This window comes from Crocodylus siamensis, chromosome 4 (assembly GCF_052110815.1).
Source record: "Crocodylus siamensis isolate JL-2025a chromosome 4, ASM5211081v1, whole genome shotgun sequence".
Taxonomy (NCBI): Eukaryota; Metazoa; Chordata; order Crocodylia; family Crocodylidae; genus Crocodylus; species Crocodylus siamensis.
Window position 1 is genome coordinate 101,872,622 of NC_143398.1, and position 20,114 is coordinate 101,892,735.

Genomic DNA, 20,114 nt, shown 5'->3' on the forward strand with positions numbered 1-20,114 from the left:
TTCAGTAAAAATCATAATTTACTTAAGAACATGTTCAGATTTTTAAAAATGTAATAAATGACTCTTTGGACCTTGACAGAGATGTCATCAAACAAACATTTGTTAATTTAATTAACCAGTTACTTCTGTAAGCTTTCTGGATCTATCTTCCTTAGCTAAGGTACAAACTGAAGAATTATTATAAAAGTATGAGTTTATTAGCCCAAGTAATTTTGAAAGCAATCAAAACAGTACTGAAAGTGAAAGAAATAGTGTTAGCTGATGGTGTCCACCATGTCACAAGTTGAATGTAACATGGGATAGTACAATTTGTGTGTAGCCCAGGTAACTTGGGTATATACTCCCCTTCTCCAACTGAAGGGGATTGTTAGCTGGCAGGTGTGCTGTGGGGTGGGAATTGCATGCAGCTCAGTTTCCCTCTGTCCCTACAGATCCAGGCCAGGACAGTCAGGGGACTTAACTATATACACATTTATTTACATTAACTTATCACAAGGGAAAGGAACGTGGATATAAACATATGTACAATGTGTGTGTGTATATATATATATATATATATATATTTATAAGATATCTAAACCAGTAACATAAACAATACCCACTGGGTAAATGACATAAAACCTTATACCAGTGCTCCAGATACAGGTAAGTCACAGGTAAGTATCTGATCTGAAACAGATAAACCCCAAAGATAAACTCAATCCCAAAGGGAAACCCCAGTGCCCTTGGGCTTTTCCCAAGCCCTACAAAGAAGCTGGTAACTTTAGGAGGGCCCTCTCAGTGGGACCTCCCCTTTTAGGAGACCTTAACTAACCAGGGGGACTGCCCTCCCCTGTGGGAATCCTCTTTTCCCTGCAACTCAGGGCTCCCAGGCCTGGAGGGTGGTCCTTGTCCTCTGTGCCAGGCTGCTCTCTTGCCTGCAGCAGGCTTCAGGGGGGGCGTCGCTGTCCCCTGGAACAGAGCTCTGCTTTGCAGGGCTTCTGGGGCCTCTGGTTCAGCCCTGTCGGCTGGCTCAGTAGCCTGATCACCATCTGTCTCTCTGGACTCAACCTTTTGCTATGGGTCGGAGGCCTGGGCTGCCTCATGCAGCACCAGGCTTGGTCCGCTCCCGGACCCTCCGTGCAGCACCTCCTGCACCGAGCTCCCAGCTTCGTTCTGGGGGTTGAGGACCTGAGCTGCCCAAGCACTCCAAAGGTCCTACTCATGCACCAGCCTGTGCACCGTGTCTCTGGCCACACGCCAGAGGTTGCAGACCTGAGCTGCCTCACGCAGCTCCCAGGGTCTGGACACCGTGTGCCATGCCGCACACTAAGAGCCTAGCTGCTGGAGCCATCTGCCATTCCCCACTGATGGAAGTCTTCAGGGGCACTTCTGAGCTATTGTTTTGCCCTGCTGAGCAGCTTTCCTCAGCTCTTCTAAGCCTCGCTCTTTTCTCTCCTGGATGTGCTCCCCTTGTGCTGGGCACGCAGCTCCTTTTATACTCTCCAGGGCTCCGCCCCTGAAGTCTTCTGGACCTGAGTGTTGCAGTCTTCAATCAGGTCTAGGGTGGAGGGTGTGGGGGGAGACTCCTCTCCCCCTCTCCTCAGGAAAGGGGCATGACTGAACTCCTCTTGCTGCCTCCTGATTTGGGGATGAGCTCCACCAATCAAAACAGCAAGATTTCAAGCCTGGGACTCACCCCAAGCTCCAAAAGGCAAGCCTGCTACATATGAAAAAATCAGTACAGTCGGCCCTGTCGGCTGGCTTAGTAGCCTGATCACCGTCTGGCTCTCTGGACTCAACCTTACAGTTAGGGTGGCCAAAAACTGGAACCAGCTCCCCAGGGAAGTGGCTCTCGCCCCTACCTTGGGCAAATTCAAGAGGAGGTTGGATGATCACCTGTCTGGGGTCTTGTGATCCCAGCATTCATTCCTGCCTGTGGCAGGGGGTCAGGCTAGATGATCTGTTCAGGTCCCTCCTGACCCTAGCTACTATGAAACTACTAATCTGGGTAGGTCATGTTAGTATCAACATGGAACTATGAATTCTTAGATTCACATTTACTTCATATCCAGTTTTTATACCAATGGAATTATGGGACTATTCATATTAGTTTAACCCAGATGTTCTCACCTTATTAGACTCATGGAACCCTCCCATTAGACTCAAGGTACCCAGAGGTGTTTAGGAGAAAAACAGTGTTGCCTGCCTCACTGCTGAAGGCAGCAATGCAGCCAAGAACAACCACAACAGTGGCTATTTTTGTGTCCCCCTCTCCCCACTAAACATGGCACCAGGGACTATTGCCCCAGGTTACTCCCCCTCAGTTATACTACTAAAGGCACCCCTTGGAAAATACCAGTTCTTAGATTTCCCTCATTTTTTTTACTACAGAAAAGTAAATAGCCCAGCCAAGACAGGTGACAAGCAAAAGAAGTACCCAAGTAAGAGACAGGGGCCCAGATCGGCCTGAGATTTAGTGGGGGGGAAGGGGAGGCAGGTGGTGCACACACCCTCAGGAGGCCTTAAATGCCTCTACACTAATGTTCATAGTATGGGGAACAAGCAGGAGGAATTTGCCCTCCTGTAGTTAACACAAACCCAGACATAGTGGGGCTCACTGAAACTTGGTGGGATGTAATGCACAACTTGGCAGTAAACATCAAGGGGTATAGGCTGTAGAGGTGGGATAGAAAGGGAAGGAAAGCTGGGGGTGTGGCGCTCTACGTCCAAGAGCAATACACATCCTCAACAAACAGCACGGGGTCAGAGGAGGGGCAGGCTGAAGTGCTCTGGGTCAGAATACAAGAGGGCTGAGGGGAAAGGGACTTAACAGTGGAGGTTTACTACAGGCCACCCAACCAGGGGGAAGAGCTGGACTGGGAATTCTCAGGTCAGTTCGCAGAGGCAGTTAAGTGAAGGGGCGTGGTCATCATGGGGGACCTAAACTATCCAGGTCTGACTGCTCACATAGGTTCCTAGCCGAGTTACAGGACCTCCACCTAACCCAGGAGGTGCACAGTCCCACCAAGGGAAATGCCTTGCTGGACCTGGTCCTGGCCATGGGAGATGACCTGGTAAGGGGACTGTGGGTTCTTGACCACCTGGGCAATAGTGATCATCACCTGCTGGAATTCACCATCCAGTGTTGGGTGCCAAAGGCCTGCAGCAAGGCAGTAGCCCTGGACTTCAGGAGGGCGGAAGGGCAGATTTCAATGAAGTAAGGAGACTAGTCAGGGAGGCACTGAGGTCCCGGAGGGGAGGGGAGGGGAGGGGAGTTGGGAGTCCAAGAAGAATGGTCGTTTCTTAAGAAGACTATCCTCCAAGCCCAAAGGGTGACAGTCCCAACACGGATCAAAGTGGGCAAGAGTGCTCAAAAGCCCCCATAGCTCACCAAAAGCATCCAGGAATGTCTCAAAGCTAAAAAGGAGGTGTACAGCCAATGGAAGGGAGGGGCCATTCACCAAGGAAGATTATAACTTTATTACTCCAGATTGTAGGAGGGCTGTTAGGAAGGCTAAGGCAGAGACGGAACTGGGACTAGTGACCCGGATCAAAGATAACAAGAAGTCCTTTTTAAAATACATAGCGGGTAAAAAGAAGGTACCAGGTAACATGGGGCCTCCGCAGGAAACACCTGGAAATCTGGTGATTGCACCAGATGACAAAGCTAACCTCTTTAACAAATTCTTTGCCTCCATTTTTCTGAGCAGGGACCAGGACATCCCCCCTACCGGGATCCAGGATGGACCCAGGGGAGGCACAGCCAGGCCCAGGGTCAGTGAGGACCTAGTTGCGGAACTTCTGGTGGGTCTAGATGTGTTCAAATCAGCAGGTGCTGATGATCTCCACCCCAGAGTGCTGAGGGAATTGGCAGAGGTCACTGTGGGACCCCTGGCATGGCTTTACGAGCACTCATGGTGCTCTGGTGAGGTGCCAGAGGACTGGAAAAGAGCCAATGTGGTCTCCATTTTCAAAAAAGGGAGGAAGGAGGACCCAGAAAACTATAGGCCCATTAGTCTTACCTCAGTCCTGAGAAAGCTCTTTGAGAAAATTATCCAGAAGCACATCTGCGAGGGACCAGCAGGGGGATCACACTTAGGGGCAATCAACATGGGTTCATTAGAGGCTGGTCCTGTCAAACCAACCAGTTTGCCTTCTACAACCAGGTCACAAAATCCTTGGATGCAGGTGTTGTGGTGGACATAATCTTTCTGGACTTTAGGAAGGCCTTCAACACTGTCTCTCACCCCATTCTCATTAAAAACTTAGGCGACTATGGTGTCGATGACTATAGTCAGATGGGTCGCAAATTGGCTGGAGGGCCACACCCAGAGAGTGGTGGCGGATGAGTCATTTTTGACCTGGAGGGATGTGGGCAGTGAGGTTTCCCAGAGCTCGGTCATCGGGCCCTGCACTGCTCAACATTTTCATCAGTGACTTGGATGAGGGGGTGAAAAGCACCCTGTTCAAATTCACGGATGACACGAAGATGTGGGGAGACGTGGGCACACTAGAACGGAGGAACAGGGTACAACTAGATCTGGACAGGTTACAGGGGTGGGCAGATGAGAACAGGATGGGTTTCAGTACGGACAGGTGCAAGGTGATGCACCTGGGGAGGAAGAACCAGCACCATACCTACAGCCTGGGGAACTCCCTTCTTGTCAGCATAGGGGCAGAAAAGGATCTTGGAGTCATTATTGATGCCAAAATGAACATGGGCCACCAATGTGAGAACACAGTCAGGAAGGCTAACCACATCTTGTCATCCATCCACAGATACATCATAAGCAGGTCCAAGGAGGTGATCCTCCCCCTCTATGCAACACTGGTCAGGCCACAGTTGGAGTACTGCGTCCAGTTCTGAGTGCCGTACTTCAGGAGGGATGTGGGCAGCTTAGAAAGGGTCCAGAGGAGGGCCACTTGCATGATCAGGGGCAACAGGACAGGCCCTACAAGAAGAGGCTATGGGACCTGAACCTGTTTAGCCTCCACAAGAGAAGGTTGAAAGGGGATTTGTTGGCCATCTATAAACTTGCCAATGGGGACCAGCAGGCAATGGGAGAGTCCCTGTTCCACCAAGCACTAGTGGGAGTAACAAGGAATAACGGCCACAAGTTGACTGAGAGTAGGTTCAGACTAGACATAAGGAGGTGCTACTTCACAGTCATGGTGGCTAGGATCTGGAACCAACTTCCAAGCGAAGTGGTACTGGCTCCTACCCCGGGGGTCTTCAAAAGGAGGCTAGATAATCACCTTACTGGGGTCGTTTGACCCTAATACTCTTTCCTGCCATGGCAGGGGGTCGGGCTTGATGATCTACTCAAGTCCCTTCCGACCCTACCAACTATGAAACTATGAAATAGGGAAAATTCCTCTGTTGCAAAGGACTCAGAAAAACCATAACAGGCCAAAACATTTTGGACACTACAGATTCTTTCCTTTTTTTAAATCTCTAGGTTTATTTTGTAAATCATGTGTAGGTGTGCACTCCAGGGAACCCTTAAAAGGATCTGACAGCATTCCAGGATGCCATGGCACCCTCTTTGACAATCACTGGTTTAACCAGACCAGAACCAATTTAAAAACAGAAATTAGATATTTTGAAAAGTTATTTAATCTTCAAAGAATAGCAATTCACCTCAAAATTATTCTGACTTAGGCATAGCCAGCATTTACAGCTTATACAAGTCCTAAAACATATTACACCGTTATAATTTTTAAGATATCATAATTGCTTTGGAACTGCATTAAAATTGAAGTTTTATGTAATCTGTACTCAAATGTTAAAAAGATATTATTTTTAGTTTATAAGACTATTAAAAAGTCATTAATTCTCTTGACCCATGCCTGACCACCCAAAAAACCTGTGCCATTTTTGGTCCCACTTCTTTGAAACATACAGGGTTTGCTGCTGTAACTTCTTTCTCCAGGGGAAAACATTTTCTTCTTAATTAATATTAAGTTTAGTGCAGGATAATGGGTTTCTCCAGCCGTAACACTATGAATTAGTTACTGATGATTTAATATAATTTCTAGAAAGCTAAACTTGTACTTCAAATACAAATTATACATTTCAGTCACTTAAAGGGTTTTAATTCAGGCATGTCTTTTTGTGAGAAGCACCTTAGCTTAACATAAAGTCATCACCTGACTCTCTCTCTAATATGTATATAACACCAAAAAATCTCTAGTGGTGTACCCCTACAGCGTGTGTGTGTGTATATATATACTGTGGGGGGGCACTGATAGAGATTTTTTGGGCTGATACCAATGGCTGATTTTTAATCAGCCATATCGGCTTATACCAATTCGATTGCAGATATGCAGCTGGGCAGCTTGGAGAGCAGCATCCGGCTGGTAAGTCTGTTGTGAGGGAAAGGACAAGGGGGAAGAGAAGGTCATGGCGGGGCAGATTGAGGCCTCTGTGGTGAGGGAGGGAGCAGGGCTGGGGGAGGGGTAGGGGCTACACAGCTAGGGCAGAGCTGTGAGTGGCTTATCTGGGAGGGGGGTGGTTCCCGCCACTACACACACCCCAGGAGGGCATGAGAGTCATGTGCCCCTGGATCTGTGTGCGGGGCGAGGGCAGGCTGCCAATGCAGACTGGGGTAGCACCAGGCTCTTCCTGGCAGGGAGCTGGGCCAGGCTGTGCTCGGGGCTGGTGGTGGTGGTGTTGGGAGGGGGACTACAGGGAAGGGCTGCAGCCACCCCAAAATTCACCATAGCCCTCCTCCCAGCACTGCTGCTGCCCGCCCCAAGTGCAGCCCAGCCCAACCCCCTGCTAGGAAGACCCCAGAGCCACGCCAGCCCCAGCCCACAGCGGCAGCCCACCCTCGCCCCCTGTGCAGATCCAGGGGTACATGCCCCCCATGCCCATCCAGGGTGAATGCAGCGGTGGGAGCTGCCAGCCCCTCCCTGTGCCCCCCAGATAAGCCACTTGTGATTCCATTGTGCGCCCTGCCCAGGCTGTGTAGCACCTGCCCCTGCCCCATCCCCACTCCCTTCCTCACTGCTGGGGCCTTGATCTGTCGTTCCCCCCCACCAGACTTACCAGCCAGACCCAGCTGCTCTCTACACTGTTGGGCTGCACTCCTGGCTGCCTGTGTGCTGCACTGTGGCTGTGTCCATGCACGGGGCTGTGCTATGGATTGTTTCTTGAGCTAAAGAGCTCTTTCAGTTGATTCCCTCAAGATGTTTTTAGTTTCTATTTTTACATTAAAATAGTTAATCTGCCTTCCACTAGTGCTGAAGAGAAACCACTTGGTGGAATTGGAGAAAATCATGGCACATGTATAGAAAAATAATTACTCCTCCTAAAATTATCCAAATGCTAAATAACTTGGAGTCCTGTTTACACAGAACTAGCAGAACCAGTCGTACCAAATAGTTATGACAGTGCTGCAAAGATGTTTATAGGCTTCCAGGCTTGAATCATAAAGAAAGCCACTAATAAAAACAGGCAACTCCTTAAAGATACCCAGGAATGCATTAGACAAGAAACAAAGACACAAGTGAAAACCTAATTTGGGAAGTGCTTCAAAGTACTTTTTCCTTGGACTGTTCCCCAGTACAACAAGACTAGAGCTACAGGAGAAAGGAGGAAAGTGGGAAGAGCTACAGGAGAAAGGAGGAAAGTGGGAAGAGCTACAGGAGAAAGGAGATAGAAAAAAAGCTTGGCAATCATCCATAAAGACCCTGAAGTTAATTTAAGATATATGGAAGCTTTGGCTACAGCATGGACTTCCATTGAACAGTGAACTTCAGATGCTTTTAAAAAAAAAGTCAGGATTCCACAATAAATGAAGACAGACAGACAGTCATCTGCTGACAGAACAGGTTCAAGGGTAATCGTGGATCCCTAAGGGAAATATCCAGCTTATCACATCTAGAATCCTCTATACCATCATTCATATTTTAATTCCATTTTATTTCTGTTTTTTCATCACATGACTGTATTGAATCTGGGCAGTATTTTGTGATGTACTAGCTGACCATCTTTATTATTGCATAGTCTCTTTATGCAGAAAGGCAAACAGAAACAAACATGAGAACCCTGTTCTTAACTGAGGGACTGGGACAGGGAGTTCAATTTTAATACTGGTTGAGCAGAGCCATGCCAAGGCAGACTTGGCACATTGGGTCAAAGGTTGTATCACAAGCTTCAGAAGCAATACCAATCAACATTAGACCAGCACGAAGTTTGGGGTATGTTAGTCAGAGCACGATGCCTGACGCCTTTCTCTGGCTTAATTAAAGCAAACAGTCTCCCAGTTCATTTGAGAAACCTTCCTCAATGCCAACGTCTTACATATGTTCTTTTAATCAGGAAGGTTTTCTATTTTAGCAGTAACCATGATGAACAGAAATGAGAGAGCAGAAAAAAAAGTGGAGATTTAGATGGAAGGGATGGGAATTGCTCATCATCAAAGAATATTCAGATCAAGCCCAAAAAGAGAAAGACAACATGAGCTATCTCAAAAATGTGCACTCCTTTATATGGGGGCAGTGCCATCTCCTTTTAGACCCAACATGTTACATTCCTTAATATGCTTTGTTTGATTAAAAGGTATTTACTCAGAGTGCCACTCTAATCCCCTTCCCCTGTCCAATCTGCTTCTTTTTCTTTTCCTTGCCCAATCTGCTGCTCTTCTTTCTGCTTCCTTACCTTATCTGCTGCTCTGGACCCCAATTCTCTCCCCAATCTGCTGTATGCCACACACAGCAGCTGCCTGTATCACTTGTGGCACATGCCGCAGGTTGGCCACCCCAATCTAGGAGAGAGCTCCGTCTCCACTCCTGGGCTGTGATTTCTCATATAGATAAAATAGCTTATGCTTAGATCTGTGTTACTAGAGTTAGCTTGCTACCAGTACCTGAACTAGGTAATTCCAGGTTAACTCAGATGTCCTTACACTTTGCTGCAGTCAATTCTGTGCCTACAGTTTACACCTCCCCTTGCTGCACATCTTGAGAAGGATGATAGTCTGCCTATAAAGAGATCTATCAAGCAAAAAAAAAAAAAAAAATCATGTGGGTCCAGGACACCAACAAGAGGACATATCTTGAACAATAAAAAATTAGGGAACCATGTCCCTCTCATTTCCATTTGTGCGTTTTGCTTATCGACAGGGATGCAGGAGTGAGGCTAGGGGGAAGGGGCAAGGAGAGCGTTTTCTATATCAGGGAAGGGGCAGGGGGAGGAGGCTCTAAAGAGAGGTAAAGAGAAAAGAGGGTTGCCAAATTTATACCTACCTGGAGGGAAAGACTGCTGATGTACACAAAGAAAAGGACAGAGATATTAACATTCTAACAAGTCTCTAAAAACAACGAATGCTGGATGAGCTAAAACGTGTTAGCTTAACGTTCACGGTGCTTTTAATGTGTTTGAAAATGCAGGAGCAACAGCACATGCCCAGCACATGCCCACTTTTGAGGGAGGTCACTCAGGCCTGTCCCAAAGTTATCTGCATTCCCCATAAATTTGGCACCCCTTTTTCTCTTTGTGTCTCCTCCTCCTGCCTCTTCCCAGATACAGAAAACACTCTCTTTGCCCCTTCCCCTGTTACAGGAAACCCACTCTTTGTCACTTCCCTGACTACAGAAAACCCTCTTTCTGTGAGGCCTGTCACAGTGTCTGACCAAGTCACTCTGCTTGCAAAAGCAGAGGGGCACGCTGATGCCACCCTGACCAGACTTCTGCCTTTCTGGGGCTGGTGAAATCTGGGGGACGGCTTCTTTCTGGAGCACTTCTTCCCCTCAAGGCAGTGGCGGATATTCCCCATTCCCACACCATCTGCCTTCTGCAGGTGCCAAGGCCCTACTGAGCCTATTCAGAGGCGCAGGGAGAGGAGCTGAACGCTCTGTTCCAGTCCCTTAATTCAGCACCGGGTTCTGCATTTCTTTTGTCTGCATAGAAAGCCTCTGCCTTAATAAAGATGGTCAGCTAGTACTTCACAAAATACCACAACCTGGCTTCTTTTGCCAGGGTTTTCATTTGAGGTCCCTGTCACGGGCTTCCCTGGCATCCCAGAGGCCCTGCAGGACTATCTTCCGATTTGGGGGTGTCTCTCGTCCCCTCCTTGTGCCACAGCCGGGGGCCGCCTGGCAGGAGGGAAGGCGGCCGGACGGGCAGGAAGTCCTCCGCGGCCGCGTTTCCTGCGCCCTGCCCCGTCCCGCTGTCAGCCTGCCCGGTGACTCGCTTCCTTCTGGAGACAGGAACTGGGAGGAGTGGGGCCGGGGCAGCAGCCGCCCGCCCCTGCTCCCTCTCTAGTTCCTTGGGTACGGGGTGGGGGAAGCCGCGGCAGCCGAGCGCATCTCGCCCAGCCGACATGCCCGCCGTCGACAAGCTCCTGCTGGAAGAGGCTTTGCAAGACAGCCCGCAGGTACCGGCCGCCCCCGGGCCCGTCCCCGTCCCCGTCCCCGTGCAGCGAACGTTCGGCTCCGCTCTCCATTGTGACGTACCTGGCAGCCCTCTGCTACCTACTGTGACGTACCAGTGACGCACAGAGGAGCCCCTTCGCTTGGCAGGCCTGCGCGAGGGGGGGGAACCTGGGGCTTGGTCCGTAGTGCCCGCAGAGTGATTGGCACCAAGCAGGGGTTAGGGCTGGGGGCCTGCAGCGCCCCCCCCCCCCCCCCCGCAGCTGCGGGCGTGATGGGGGTGCTTTGCTCCCATGGGAGGTGTCTTAGAAGTAGGCTGCTGCAGCTGCCCCCAGGTTTCTGACCAGTCCAGGCTCAGGTGTCCAGGTTCTTCTGGGTTAATTTTTATGTAATACACCCCATACGGTTTTTTTGCATAGGAATGCTGTCTTTGAACCTATACCTGAAAACCAAAGGCAGGGGGTGTACTAGGAAATGCTCATGGGCATTGGCGGGGTGAGGAGGGTGTAGCCCCCCCTCAAAAGCCTGATGGGAGGATGCAGGGCAGGTGGACCCAGGGGGCGGGGTGGTGACTGCTGGGCACTGGGAGCAAGGTGCCCTCTCTCCTTCGCTGTCAAACAACCTTCCTGTTGTGTCTGGGCTTGTGAGCGTGCTGGCTGCCACAGGAGGAAGGGCTTATGAGACCTGCCAGGTGCTGTTGTGTGCAGAGCTGGATGGTGCTCGAGCTGCAGGGGCACACTGCCAGCCTGCTATTGATATCTCAAACTCATCTGACCGGTATGGTCAGAGACCGCAGCGGGGTTTGCAAATCTGAGGCAGAATACAGCATGTTGTAAAACTGACACTGGGGTGGGGGAAGGTGGGGGGCGGTGCTGGCTTATGCTTCTTTCCCATATCCAAGGTAGGGCATGTTGTGCTGCATGGCCTGTATTGACTCTTTCAGTGGTAGAGTTGATCTGATAAAAATAAGGTTGCCAAACAGCCCTTGACAATGATCTCCCATCTAGGACACCTGCAATTGGCACTGCATGCCTACTAGGAAAAGTGAACCATGGGCCCTAGGAAGGCTCCTTAATGGAGGGGAGAGGAAAGTGGAGAGGGGGAGATCCAAGAGCTGGAAGAAAAAAGGGACAAAGCCAGAGGGCAGGGCAGGGAGAGCTGGGTGAGAAAGGGGAATGGTCGGTTGGTGGGAAGGGAGAAATGGGGAAGGCTTTTGAGAGAGCAGAGGAGCATGCAGCTGGAGATGAGAGAACAGGAACTCCATCGAGGGGTGGAGGGGAAGAGAAGGGAAAGTGGCATTGTGGGGCAGAAAGAAGGGAGCACAGGGGTGAGTGGGAATTAGGAGTGGAGCCAAGGTCCAAATATGTGGTAAGGAGAAGCTTTACTAGGATGTACCTGCTAAGCTGCATTTACCTTCACCCCACCCAGCAACCCTCCAAATCATCTTGTCTTGGAATGAGGTTACACCTGAATTATCATCCTGGGAGGAGGAGTGAAATTGGCCTGCCTTCTTCCTATGGGGAGCATCACGCCCTTTACTGAACTAGTTCAGCATTATTATTGATAGTACTTAGCATTTATGGGGTTAACATCTCCAGAACTCAGTGCAAACATTCCTTTTGAAAAACTGTATACTCATAATAAACAAACAAGCTATTTTGCCTGCTCAATCAGCATCTTACGGCAATGGTTGGAAATACTGGAAAAGTAAAAAAGTTGTATACATACCTACGCATGACCAGATTTTTGAAATCATTTATTGTTCTAATTCTGTAGGTTTTTGGAACACACATTTCTGTGTTCCAGAGATGTTTAATTCATACATTAAATATAGTTTTCATGTAGTAACTCTTGAGGGCTTGATTCTCCACTGGCAGTAATTATCATCATCATTATCATTATTACTGTTGTAAATAATAATAATGTGGTGTACTAGGAGGCACTGTGATGTATCAGTATTTCATTATACTAGGTTCTGTACAGCCTTAAAACAAAAAGACAGCTCCTGTCTGGAAGAGCCTATGTTATCATTTAGCCTAGTGCAAAGTGGGCCCCATTCTCTGTCGCACTGTACTGTGTTAGTCACTATCACCAGTCCAAAAGGAGAATAAAATGAATATGAAAGCACTTTCTTTTGGATAGCATAAAAGACAGCGGAGAATTAGGCCTAAATTATTTATCAGCTTCAAAAAAGCTCTCTCTCTTTCTCTTTCTCATGTTTAATAGAAATACAATATTAGATCTTGATTTGTTGTCCAGCACAGTATAAAAAGAGTCCAGAATGAATGTGTTCTGTTTAAAGTTGTTAATGGCAAATAAGGAGGTAAATTCAAATAGATAGCCATGCTGAAAAGCAATGGAATTCCTTACATGAAGGCAGGATTTAGCTTGACATTTCCAACAGCAAGAGTGGTAGTAGTATGATTGATGATGCCTGAAAAAATGTTAAACACTTATGTTTGGATTACTGGTTCATTTCTGCAGCATAATCTGCTCTTGAAGAAATTATCATAACAGCAATAACTAAAAATATAAACATACATACATATTTAGCAATATTGGTTTCAAACAGTGTTTTAAAAAGAAACATATAATACGAGTTTTCAACAATAACATCTCATACTACTGGAACCATTTATAGGCTTTATTATTTGTTAATAAAGTGGTAATACCAAAAACAAGACTTTTTTAAAATGGCTGCACAAAGATAAGTATCAAAATCCATATTTTGGTATCTTGCTAAGGAAAACTAGTATTTTCCATAGAGCTTATGGGAAATCCAGTAGGGTTTAGGCATCAAACTAATTTGTTCCTCTGAAAAAAAAATCTTTATGTGCACAAATATACACTCAGGAACCTACCTTAAAGCACCCATCATTTAAAATCTTGGTCTGTGAATTTTCTTGCTTGTTTCTTTCACATGATTCCCTTGCTTCATTCTGTAATCCTCCGTTATTTATCCCGTCCCTCAGAACCAGTCTTTTGTCATGGTATAGTGTAAGGTTATTAAAAAGTTAGATGAGGGAAGGATGGATTTTTGGTAATGGAAGTGTTAAAATGATCAAACTATTGCTACTGATTGTGACTGCTAAAATCCAGACTTTTTGCAAACTAACAAGTTTTTAAATAATTAAAATTCAGAATAGGGGCCGAACTCTAGTCACTCAGAACGTGGCATTCCCATTGACTGGGAGTTCTGGGCAGGATCAGGCTATGTTTAGTACCTGTAATAACAGGTGCTACTACACACATCTTTTATGAGGCGCTAAAGCACAGTAGACTAATTCTACTGCACATTAGCATGGCTTTCTCAGTAGACTCACCCTTCTCTCCCTTTTTGATTTGTAGGTGGTATTTTAAGAAAAGGAGCTCTGTAGTAGTAAAGCTCCTTTTGTCCTAGGATGTTCTGAGTCCTTTCCAAAAATGAAGCATCCCCCACACTGTGTCTAGGATATTATGCCCTTTTAGTACATCAGGAAACTGAAGTGTTTAGAGGCTGATTTACTTAGAAGGGAGCCAGAGCAGCAATGCAAAATCTAGAGCAGAACTCAAGTCCAGATTCCCACTCATCTGCTTTAACCACTACACAGCATTCCTTTGCACCTTAGATATAAACTTCTCAGCACAGATGAAAGGAACTCTTTGTCTTACCCTGAAGGCTCTTAGGTGAGTGGTTTAAAGCTCTTAGAATGAATATAAACTCTTTGCTGGGAAATCTGCAAAAAAGGCCAGAACAAAGGCACATCTTCCCAAAAGTGACACTTCTGACTATTTCCTTGAGACTCTAAGATAAACTACTCTGATTAGCACCCAGAAGGCACGTCTACACATTCATTTATGCACAGGAGTTACTGCACATTTAGTTTAGTACTTGCTTAATGAAGTGCAAACTAAATGCACAGTAACTACATTTACTGCACAGTAGCACCGGCAAACATTTTTTTGGTGACGCTTACTGCGCACTAGCGTATGAGCATGGTTTTTGCCTGGCATGTTACTGTGCAGTGTTATTAGGCTATTGTGCATTAAGCATCTTGTGTAGATGCACCCAGATTGGATTTCCCAGACTTAAGACTGTTGAGAATACCAGCATACATGGTGACTTTGTTCAAGGGACACTATTTTAGTGACAGCCTCACACTTCATTTCCTTTTTCTTATCCTGTCCTGGTCCAGGAAATTTAGTTGTCTGACCCAGTCTGGGGACTTGTTTTTCCCCAACCCACAAAACAAGGCAGCAGCATTTCTATTGTCCCTGGCCTGTTTCAGTGAAATTGCCAAGTGGCTGTATTTGTCCAAAATAATACAAATTATTCTTTCCCTCTCTGCTCATTTGCTCACAAGAATGAAATAGTAGAGCAGAGTGAAGAAAGTGCACTATCTGTGAGGCCCTGGCTTAGCCCAAGCCTCCTGAAATAGAATAATGGAAGATAATGAATGAAAAACACCTCTTTTAATAAGATTGCTTATGATGGTAGAGCTAGTGATAATGTTTGATCAGGAGTCCTTGGCTTGAGTTTGATTACTGTAATCACCAAGTAGATTTTCAGGATTTTTTAAATGTCTGACTGTATTGGAAGAAGGATATGCTAGTTAGAGCAAGAACTTGGTAGTCACTCTATTAAGTACTTGTCACTTCACTTTTGTGCCCTAGTTTACTCATCACATTAGCATGTTCAAGTGAGATTTTTTTTTTAGATCATTGGACAGAAAGAGCCTTATATATATTTAAAAAATGTTACTGTTTGGTTTGTTTTTCTGCAGTTTCTTTAATAAAACGTTTGATTTTTTGTGGGGGGAGGGGGTTTGGTACTGTATTTCCATTTGGGAATAATACTTTTGCTTTTTGTTCTTTTATTAAAGACTCGCTCCTTGCTTAGCGTGTTTGAAGAAGATGCAGGAACCCTTACAGAATATACAAACCAGTTGCTTCAAGCAATGCAGCGGGTCTATGGGGCCCAGGTAATCTTTCATTTGTGTTGATTTTGTTTGATGGGGGGAGGGGGTAGAAGGTAAGCTCTTATCACACTTCTGATAGATAGTTTTATTTCTAAGGGTGCTGACTACCTGCACTTCACTTTGACTTGTGTGGGAGTTAGTTCACTTTGGCGAGGTGGGAATGGCCGGTGGGGATGGAGAATGGGAATCAGACTTTTTAATGTTGAGCACTCTTTCTTAATTTGCTGTTTTGCTACCTCTTCAGAAAAAGAGTCTTTAAAAATAAGCTTTCAAAAATAAGAGCCATGGTATCTTCTTACCCTTATATATAGGGCGATACCAACATTTTCACTCTTGGTAGCTTATATGTACATACATATAGTAAAATGGTTAATTAATACCTACATCCTTGTGAAAATGGGCCTTGGACAGGTAAGTCAGTTCAGTGCTTTTGAAAATACTAGGCTAAGTCCCATGGACTTAAGACTTAGTGCCTATGAGTCAGACTTTCCAAAATATGTGGAGACCTAAAAAAGTAGATAGGTGCCTAGTGATATAGTCAAAAGCACCTAGGTAGGATAGGCACCCAATTCCCAATGCTATAAAATAAGAAAGCTCCTTTAATTCTTATAATCTGGTGAGGCAGATCATAGAGCACACAGAGGCCCTCAGATTGGGTGGCCTTTTGCTGGAAAATAGAATGATTGATTCCTGTCAATGCAAATCATTGTAGGCAGTGGATTTACACAGCTGTAAAGCCCAGTTTGGGGAAATGGAGAATCAAGCCCTTAGTGTGTCCATTTGAAAGGACTGGTCTTTAAGGAGGCTGATTATCACAGCTTGAATGTAGAAGCTGCCCTTTTAGGGTCTAGTTGCCTACAACTGGGAAGACCAGTGTTAATGCTGTAGACTGTGTGTGGTCCTGTACAAAATAGGAGCTTGCAGGGCAACTCAGATATTTAAGAAGTAATACGATAGCCAGCTTAGTGGGCAGCTGAAGCAACATCAACAATTAAACAAAACAGGCTCAGGAGCCTTTGCAAAAGAACTGGGTTTTAAGAAAGACGAGGATAGACAGACGAGAAGAGAGAGTTAGCGCCAAACAGAGGGGAATGCTTGTATAGTGTGAGTCTGATTGTACAAAGGGAAGAGCTGTTAGGGGCAGGACAGGAAGGGAAGACAAGTGCGTAAATGTCTTTCGGTTATTTGAATTGAACAAATGCTAAGAAGATGCCAAACACACACTGGGTGTTCCTCCCATTTCCTGATGCCCAAATTGGTTTTTTAGGAAGCAGTAGTTCTGGCCTGCAACTTGTAAGAATTGCTGTCACTGGCGAGATGCTTTTCTTTGCTTGGCTTTTCTCTTCCTTCCCTATTTCCTGTCTTTTCCACTTCTCCCCATAGCCTTTGATATTTCCCCTTTCTTCTTCCTGCACTCTTCATTCTCCTTTTTATGGTTTGCCATGCTCCTGAATCTCCAGCTCTATTTCCCTTTTTTTTTCTGAGCTACTTCCTCCTCAAACACTTCTTGGATTTGCTGTTTATTGCATTTATTGTTCTGGGCTTAAGTGCTCACTGTTGGTACTTGGGCACCTGACCTGAAACAAATCAAAGACGATTTTCTGTTTACAAAAGGTTGGTATATTATTTTACAGGTGGAGGTGTGGTAAAGAAATAACTAAATTTATAGATACAAGATTTATAAAGAGAGACTTGGCTGGGGAGAAAATCTATATGGAAAAATAATATATTGTAGCTGATAATTGGAAAGCTGCATAGAGCAACTGACATTGTTGAAAGTAATGGGAATCAGGCTTTGAAAATGTCAGCCTAGGCTTTTAAAGAGACACTCTTAAAAAAACCTCACAATATAGTGCCCTTTCTGTCCAACTTGACCTTTTCCTCTTAAGCTACAGACCTCATGTTGCAAAAATTAGTACTGGTCATTTCCCTAGATGTGGAAGGGAAATGCTAAGTTGCAAGAAAATGTATTTTAATTACAAAGAACATGATGTTAAAAGAGCAGGTCATGAACTGCTAGCATGTAGTAGCTTCTATCAGTAATAACTCTGGAAGAATTCATAATAAAAGATGAATGTATAATTATAAATAGTCCAAATAATAAAATGCATAATCTTTATTGCAAACTGTTTTTCACATTCACATGTTAAAACCACATGTCTTTCTGCTGTTTCATTAGGATGTGCCACACCAGTGGCCTACCAGGAAATGCTAGCAGTCCTGTTACATTTGAAAAAGGAATGTGATCTAGTAGAATGAGCAGAAAAGTAGGGAGGCTTATGGTCCTAAGGTCTGATCCTGCTTTTTCCACTCAGTTATCTTAGGCAAGTCACTTCCACTCTCTGTTTTAGTTTTCTGGGCTGAATCTCCTTATCTACTTTCCAGTAATGTTTGCACAGCTATAAATAAGGATTGAGCTCTCGAACTTGGAAATCAAAAGATTAACCTATCCTGGGTGTCTCCAACCCTAGGGAGTAGGTTCTTCAAAATCGTGAGACTGCTCTAGCAATCCCGAGAGCTATTTAAAATAAGACATCTAAGTTTCTTTTTACCAGAATTCTGAAATTTGAGTCTTCTGGGTGCACCTGAGGCATAAGATATGCTCCAGAATTTTATGGGGAAATTCCATTAAAGTACATTTAAAAAAAAAAAAGAAAAGGAAAGCTGAGATTTTCATGTGTTGACTTATTTGTAGGAGTTAGAGCTTTAATAAAGCGTGAAATCGTAGAAGACTCGTGGTTCAGTCACAAGCATTGGCCATGCTGAATGGGCGCAATGCTAAGACTCATGTAGAGCTCCACATAAAGATAGTTCTGTAGTCACATTAGTGCACAAAACACTCATTTAAGTGGCAGCTGCCAGTCACGGTGTATCCATAGAGTTACCAGAGATTGTCTGAATGGCATGCAAGGAGAAGTATTTCCATGATGCAAATATTTTTAATTTAGGTAGCAGCTTTGTAAAAAGTGGAACAGTGTTTGTCTTCAGTTATTTTAACTACAGAATTATAACTGTATACTGTGGCAGGGCCCCTGATTATCAGAACTGTATAAGGCACCAGAAATGCCTGTTACGTCAACCACAAGTCCAGAAATCATACATTTGGCCACTCAGTATCAAATAGATTGATATACCACAGTGTATATCAACAACAGTGTTGTCTTTATTTGCTTTTCTCCACACATCCTCATCACATGGATCACATTTTCAAGCTTTCATCTGCAACCATAAGGGCAAAGATTTGCTTTTTAAGTTGCTTTTCTCATAGAACCAGTTGGCTACAGAGGAGACTTTCTGTAAACTAGAACTGGCATAGCTGATTTTATGAAGCAGCACCTACATTTATATTACCATGTTAATTGCAAGTTTGCATCACTTACAGGAGAGGTGCTCTGCCTGACATTCTCCACCTGTTATTAACATGAGTAAACAGTGGATGATGAATAGCATATTGCCTAAGACATGGGACTCCATTTAAATGCAGCTAGGGAGCTTTAGAAATTGTCACTCTTTAAGCTTATAGTCCAAGTACTCAGATTTCCAGATTCTGCTAACTGCATAGAACAGTAAGTGTACTAACCATCTTGCAGAGAGGTTTACAGGAAATTGTAAAGCTTGATTCCCTGCTAAACAAGAATCTTGCTGTAGCTTCTGCCACTGTCTTACAGCAAAACCTCAACTGTTGCCCTTTCTCGACCTATTAGATGATTCTTCGCTGAGCCGTTTATCATTTGTGAGGAACTGAATACATCATTCTGCATCAGCTACACAGGGAAAGTTAGCGAATAGCTTGATCCTCCAAGATGCTGAGCAGTCCCAATCTACTGGGATCTGAAGTGTCTCAGCACCTCCCTGCACTATTTTTTAAAATTTCTACAGCATTCTGGCTGTGAGCTTAAACCCTCAGACTTGTCGTATTTTCCAGATTGCTGATTACTTATTAACCAAGCTGTGAAAGACATGCATGTTAACTGAGCATGGTAATGAGATTGGATACCTTCATGTTCCCAGAGGGAGGACAGTCCATAAATCTCTTGTGGACAACTTCCCCCAGTGACTTATCTTTCCTCTCTTCATTTGTGAGCAGGTTAGCTATCCAAAACATGTACCAATTAAAACCTTATTCCACACCATTGCATACACAGCAACCTTTGTCTCCACACTGACAGGTGAAGCCATGGTGCATCTTTTCATGCTTGCTCATGTACAGTGTTAAAAACATTGGCTTTAGCCAGCACAGAAAAGTAGCTGAGAAATTTATCATGTGGCTTGGATGCAAAGAGAAGATGTATCTTTGCCATTCACAATAATTGTATAGCTCAGTTTCATCCTTAATATGACCTCGTACCTGGAACCTGGCAGACAATAATAAATATCCACTACTGAATAATTAGGGGTACCACACTCATTTAAACTATATCTGACATGGATGTTTTGACACCAGGATTTATTTAGAAAGAATAGGCTTTGATAAAATAATAGAAAAAATGGCTAGAAGAGGTCTCAAAGGCTAAGTACAGTCAGTCAAAAAGCCAGGGGCTGAATCATTTAAATCTTCACAGGTGAGTCTAAGCTGTGTAGGTTGAACCAGTAAGCAAGTGAACAGACATTCTCTTTTGATTTTAGAAATGCAGCCATATATGCCTGCAGTGGCCCGGGCCAGTGGGGTGGGGGGTGCTAGAGCACATCTCCCTGATCAGCTGGAGCAGACAGTTTAGGCCAAACCTAGCCCACCCATCCTGTGAGGTGCGGTTTGCAGGGAAGGTGAAAAGCATCCTGGGATGCTTGGGGATTGGC

At 45.2% G+C, this 20,114-nt stretch overlaps 1 protein-coding gene across 2 annotated transcripts in view; it reads left to right on the plus strand.

Moving 5' to 3' along the window:
• The first annotated feature begins 10,181 nt into the window (after nucleotides 1-10,181).
• The window catches only part of APPL2 (adaptor protein, phosphotyrosine interacting with PH domain and leucine zipper 2), a 51,160-nt gene continuing 41,227 nt past the window's right edge, over nucleotides 10,182-20,114 (plus strand). Inside the window, exons 1-2 of one of the 2 annotated variants that reach the window (XM_090043177.1) lie at nucleotides 10,182-10,364; nucleotides 15,222-15,320. In XM_090043177.1, coding sequence (XP_089899303.1) covers nucleotides 10,311-10,364; nucleotides 15,222-15,320 — 153 coding nt within the window. In that variant the 5' untranslated portion in view covers nucleotides 10,182-10,310. The remainder of the gene's footprint in view (nucleotides 10,365-15,221; nucleotides 15,321-20,114) is intronic. The other variant, XM_090043176.1, reaches the window with a different exon arrangement.